Raw genomic sequence first — 6,198 nt, 5'->3', positions numbered from 1 at the left:
TAAAGTCGGTATTGCAGTAAATCCCAACCTATAGCATGGGTATCTTTAAACTTCCCAAGTCTATTATAAGAGGCCTCAACCAGTTGCTGCAGTCCTTTTGGTGGGGAAAGAGAACAGGTCAAAAATACACTGGCTGAGTTGGCAGGCCCTTGGAAAACCAAAGAAAGAAGGGGGTCTAGGCTTTAGGGACTTTGAGTTTTTTAATCTTGCTTTATTGGCCAAGCAAGGATGGAGGAGTATCAAAAATCCATCATCCCTTGTAGCTGAAATCTTAAAGGCTAAATACTATCTGAATTCAGAGTTCCTCTCAGTCAAACCAAAGGCTAGTGACTCATTTGTTTGGAGGAGCTTCCTTTCAGCAAGATCAGTTCTAAAGGAGGGACTCATGTGGAGGATAGGGAATGGACAAAAGGTGAAGATTTGACAAGATAAATGGCTACCATGCCCCTCAACCTATAGAGTGCAATCTCCTATTTCCATCCTCAATGCTGATGCAACAGTTTCTGAACTTATTAACCGAGATACAATGCAGTGGGATCTACCTCTCATCCAAGCTATTTTTTCAGAAACTGAGGCAAGCTCAATTTGCAAGATGACCCTTAGCCCATGCAGGAACCAAGATGTTTTGACCTGGAGATGCTCGAGAAATGGGAGGTTCACAGTGAGAAGTGCTTACCACTTACAAGGCTCCATCAGAGAAGACAGCAAAGGCCAACCCTCAGAAAAACAGTGCTCTTCGGGTTTTTGGAACAAGATATGGGGCCTTCAAGCTCCTCAAGCCACCAAAAGCTTTTTGTGGAGGGCTGTAAGGGAGTCCCTAGCTACGAATTCGAATTTGTTTAAGAGAAAGGTGTTGAAGTCTCCTTTATGCCCAATATGTCTCAAGTATCCTGAATCAGTCTCACGTGCTCTATGGACTTGTGCAGCAGCTCAAGACGTGTGGTCAAAAAGCTCAAGAAGGGTTAAGAAGCTGGATATCCTGAATGGTTCTTTCAAAGAAATCCTAGTGCCACTATGAACCAGCTGTCCAAGAGAGAACTGACAGAAATTGCAGTAACAGCTAAGGCAGTGTTGCAGAGGAGAAACACCTGGATCTTTGAGAATAAATTTAAATCCCCTTCTCAGGTGTCAAAGCAGGTTCATGCTGAGATGGAAGCCATTGATTCTTGGGTGGAAAGTGGGGTAAAGCAGGTTAAGCACCAGGTAGTATCTGGATCCAAATGGTCTGCTCCTCCACCAGCTTTCTTCAAAGCCAATTGGGATGCAGCCATTGATAAAGGTAGTTCCAAAGTTGGGATTGGGGTGATTGTAAGAGACTCAGAAGGTTTGGTCACAGCCTCTCTATGTTCTTCCATTACTCTAACTCCTGATCCTTTGCTTGGGGAAGCGGCAGCAGCACTGAGAGCCACCACCTTGTGTGCTGAACTGGGTTTAACTCATATTGTCTTAGAAGGTGATGCTCTCAATGTGGTTCAGGCTGTCCAAGGTGTGGAAGAAAACTGGAGTGCTGTTGGTATGGTAATTAGAGATGTCAAGTCCTTGTTGTCAAGGTTCCAAGAGTGGTCAATTCATCATGTTCCTAGAGAGTTGAATGTAATTGCCCATACTCTAGCAAAGTATGCTCTGATTTGTTCAGAGGATTGTATCCTTTTGGAGGATTACCCTCCATGTATCCAGCATTTATTCTAATGAAATGCAGATGATCCTTTCAAAAAAAAAACAAATATGCTTTTATCTAGTGGTGTTTGGATCTTACTTACCTGTGGCACAATTTTTGGTACCGTAGATTTTGGTGTAGAGTTTGAGGAAGAGGAGGAGGCTGAGTCCGAGGATGCGGCTCTGCCGGAGTTCTAAGTTGGAGTTATGCTTTGTAGTTGGTTTTGAAACAATATCTGTGATTTTTAATATTTTAATATGTATGTTTTGAATAGCTTTGTATTAAACAAGAAAAATTCTGGTACTTAGTTATATGACTTTCGTTATCCGCTACGTATTTCCTTTTGCACATTTGTTGCTTATACACACACTTGGCACTTGTCGATAGGCTGGTGACCCGTGTTGTCATCATTCAGACGTCTCGATTTCCCCGTGTCTGTATGTGGGGATTTGGGGGCATCACAAGTGGTATCAAAGCGATTTGGCTCTGGGTAAAACCACATGTCCCGTAGGGAGTACCAGAATGTTTTTAAATTCATTTTAAGTAAAGTCGCTATTTGATTTGTTTTATTTGTTTTGAATTTATTTGAGCTTGTTTTCTTGTATTTATTTATTAGTTATGTTATTGCATGCTGGTTTCTTTTTGTTTCTTGTTATGTGGTTTTGGTTTCTAGTTTTTGATTTTATGTTGTTGGTTTTTATTTTTTTTCTTAAAGGGGGCCAAAGGTTGTGTTGTGGTAGGAAAAATGGTGAGGCCAAGAAAATCTACTCAAGAGCCTCGTGACGATAGACCGAGAGACGATTCTATAGCTCAAGCAATATGGCAGATGACTGAGTCCAAGCAACAGAATTTTAGGGCTCAACAAGGAGGGCCTTGGCCACAACAAGAAGAGTCTTGGCCACAACACGGAGGTCCTTGGCCACAACAAGGAGGGCCTTGGCTACAAGAAGGGCCTAGTGGAATGGTGCAAGCTGGATGCACCTATGAGCACTTTCTAGCGCATAGAACTCCACCCTTCACTGGAGAAGAGGATCCACTTTAGACTGAGAAGTGGGTCAGAGATTTAGAGAGGACCTTTGAAGTATGTGGTTGCACTGAGGCGCAACAAGTACTATACGCCAGCTATCTGTTGCAAGGCACTGCTTCTGAGTGGTGGGATACAAAAAGAGTGATGCTAGAGTCAGAATTGGGCTCTTTTGCTGCTGTGACCTGGCAGCACTTCAAGATAGAATTTAATGATCAATTCTTTCCCGCTTCTGTGAGGTGGCAAAAAGCAAGAGAATCCTCAAACTTGGTCCAAGGGAGCATGACCGTGGAACAGTACGCCCGAAGATTTATAGAACTTGGGCGATTTGCTCCCCACCTCATCGTCTCGGAGGAGATGCAGGCCGAGTGTTTCCAGTAGGGTCTGCATCCTGATATACGCAGAATGGTGGTCTGCCACTGGATATCCACTTTCCAGGATTTAGTGAACTTGGCCACTCTTACGGAGCGAGAGAATAATCTGAGTATGGGCTCCCCTCCAGGACATAAGAGGTGGAGTTTTTTAGGCGAAGGAAGTAGCTCTGGTTCTCCTCAGAAATTTGTTCAGCGGACCGGGACTCGACCCCAAGCGACCTCGAATGTTCGTATGGGAGGACCGGTGCCAATTTGCAGTGTTTGTAATTCAGCCCATGTGGGTGACTGCCCTTTTGGTGGGGCTCGATGCTATAATTGTGGTCAGCAGGGGCACTTTGCTCGTGAGTACCCTAGGCTAATTCAAGGAAGCCGTGGAGGTAGACGAGGTGGAAGAACAAATCAAAGGCAAACAGTGCAAGCCCGGGTTTATGCTGTCACACCCGGAGATGTTGATGATGAGGCACCAACAACCCATGATGCTGGAGTAATTACAGGTATGGATCTAATTTAATTTAATGTTGGATTTGATTTTTGGTGTGTTTGAGTTTCTTTTTTGTTTTTGGATTTCATGGGTTAATGTGTTTGGTTCAGGGAGAGTCTGTTTATATGAGTTTTATGCTTGCACTTTATTTGATTCGGGTGCTTCACAGTCATTTGTATCTTCCACTTTTGCTCGGATATGTAATTTGGTTACGGAACCTTTGCCAAAGTCGTTGGTAGTGGCTCTACCAAATGGTGAAGTAGTATAGTGTTTCAAGGTTGCTTTGGGTTGCCCATTAAATTTTGATGGAAGGTTTTTGGATGCTGATTTGGTTGTGTTTAAGCTATTGGGTTTCGATATCATCCTTGGGATGGATTGGCTATACTGATATTCTGCAAGTATTAATTGTAGAAGTCGGGTAATTAGCTTTTAGCTTCCAGATGGTGATTGTCTGGAATTTGCAGGGAGTAAACTAAAAGAAAAGTCGGTAATTATATCGGCAATTCAAGCAAGGAGAGAGATTGCATAGGGAGTGGATGCCTTCTTAATCTAGATGGTGTCTACGCCGTCTGAGAAGAAGTCTTTGGTAGATATCCCCATTGTGGAAGAATTTTTGGACGTGTTTGTGGATGACTTGCCTGGGCTACCCCCTGTTCATGAAATGGGATTTGTTATAGACTTGGAACCTAGAGCAGCTCCTGTACATAAAGCTCCTTACCGCATGGCACCGGCTGAATTAAAAGAGTTGAAGACTCAGTTGCAAGAGTTGGTAGGTAAGGGGTTCATTCAACCAAGTACTTCGCCGTGGGGTGCGCTAGTGCTATTTGTTAAAAAGAAAGATGGAACCCTCCGTATGTGCATTGATTATCGGGAATTAAATAAGGTGACCATCAAGAATAAATATCTTCTCCCACGGATCGATGATTTATTTGATCAGCTTCAAGGAGCAGCTGTGTTCTCAAAGATTGATCTGAGGTCAGGATACTACCAGTTGAGGATAAGAGACAAGGATGTGCCCAAAATTGCTTTCAGGTCGAGATATGGGCATTATGAATTTTAGGTGATGCAGTTTGGGTTAGCCAATGCCCCTGCTACTTTCATGGATTCCGATGATAGTGCGTGAGATCCGGAGTTTCTTGGGACTTGCCGGATATTACCGAAGATTTGTGGAGGGATTTTCTCGCCTATCCAGACCTCTCACAGCTTTGACTAGAAAGAACGCAGAATTTATTTGGTCAGATAAGTGTGAGAGAAGTTCCAAGAATTGAGGAACAGGTTGACGACTGCACCAATGTTGGCGCTTCTAGAATCGCATAAGCCATTTGTAGTCTTCAGTGATGCGTCTAAATTTGGATTGGGTTGTGTCCTTATGTAGGAAGGACAGGTTGTTGCTTATGCATCCCATTAGCTAAAGGATCATGAGAAGAATTATCCGACGCACGATTTGGAATTGGCTGCGATTGTTTTTGCTCTCAAGATCTGGCGGCACTTTTTGTATGGGGAAGCTTGTGAAGTATACACCGATCACAAGAGCTTGAAGCACTTGTTTTCCCAAAAGAATCTGAACATGAGGCAGAGGCGATGGCTAGAGCTAATCAGTAACTACCAGTGCGAGATCAAGTATCATTCAGGGAAGGTAAATATAGTTGCTGATGCTTTGAGTCGAAAATCGTACTTGGAAGATGAGGCCGAGTCATCAAGATTGGATTCTTTGCTTTGCGGGATGAGAAGACTCCTTATTGAAAGTTCACAGCAAGTGGAGGTATTATCTTCAATTCTTGATATTCGAATAGCTGATTTTGAGGAATTGAAGACTCTTCAAAGGAAGGATCTGAAGCTGTTAGATATCAGGAAAAGAGTCAGAAAATCTCGAGGGCCGTTGCATTATAGTATGGATAAAGATGGAATTCTTCGGTTCCGAGATCGTAAATGTGGTCCCCAAAGATTCAGAATTCAAGGAGCGGATCATGGCAGAAGCTCATGCAGCCCCTTATTCAGTTCATCTCGGCAGTACGAAAATGTACCAGGACTTGAAGAAAAGTTATTGATGGGATGGAATGAAGAAGGATATTGCCTTGTATGTTGAGAAATGCCAGACATGCCCTCAAGTCAAGGCCGAGCACCAAAGACCCGTCGGTATGCTCTAACCCCTCCCTATTCCTGAGTGGAAGTGGGACGACATCACGATGGATTTTGTGGTAGGCTTGCCGAGGACTCCTATGGGAAGAATTCTGTTTGGGCGATTGTTGACCAGTTAATGAAGAGTGCTCATTTCTTACCTGTCAATAACACTGATTCCTTGGGTAAGTTGACACGCTTGTATGTGAAAGAGATAGTGCGGCTGCACAGTATACCGAAGTGTATTTTGTTGGATCGGGACCCAAGGTTCACGTCTCAGTTTTGGAAAAGTTTGCAGATAGCATTGGGTACTAAGTTGAAGTTCAGTACTGCATATCACCCGTAGACGGATGGCCAATCAAAGAGCACCATTCAGACCCTTGAAGATATGTTGCGAGCATGTGTCATGGAATTTCAAGGGAGTTGGGAAAATTACTTGCGGCTCATAGAGTTTGCGTATAATAACAGCTTTCATGCGACCATCCAGATGGCTCCTTATGAAGCTCTTTATGGAAGGAAGTGAAAATCGCCTTTGTGTTGGGAT

The 6,198-nt window shown here is 43.5% G+C and overlaps 1 protein-coding gene across 1 annotated transcript; it reads left to right on the top strand.

The window, feature by feature from the left end:
- Positions 1-1,014: 1,014 nt before the first annotated feature.
- Positions 1,015-1,689, top strand: LOC122312641. The gene has a single exon (XM_043127301.1). The coding sequence runs from the start codon at positions 1,015-1,017 to the stop codon at positions 1,687-1,689; it is 675 nt and encodes a 224-aa protein (XP_042983235.1).
- The last annotated feature ends 4,509 nt before the right edge of the window (positions 1,690-6,198 follow it).

The sequence above is a fragment of the Carya illinoinensis genome, chromosome 6 (assembly GCF_018687715.1).
Source record: "Carya illinoinensis cultivar Pawnee chromosome 6, C.illinoinensisPawnee_v1, whole genome shotgun sequence".
NCBI lineage: Eukaryota > Viridiplantae > Streptophyta > Magnoliopsida > Fagales > Juglandaceae > Carya > Carya illinoinensis.
The sequence above is the reverse complement of the archived record's forward strand: the minus strand, read 5'-3'. Positions and strand labels throughout refer to the sequence as shown.

What these genes read in the sequence shown, in the direction of transcription:
- LOC122312641 (XM_043127301.1), top strand. Translation starts at nt 1,015, where the DNA reads ATGAACCAGCTGTCCAAGAGAGAACTGACAGAAATTGCAGTAACAGCT.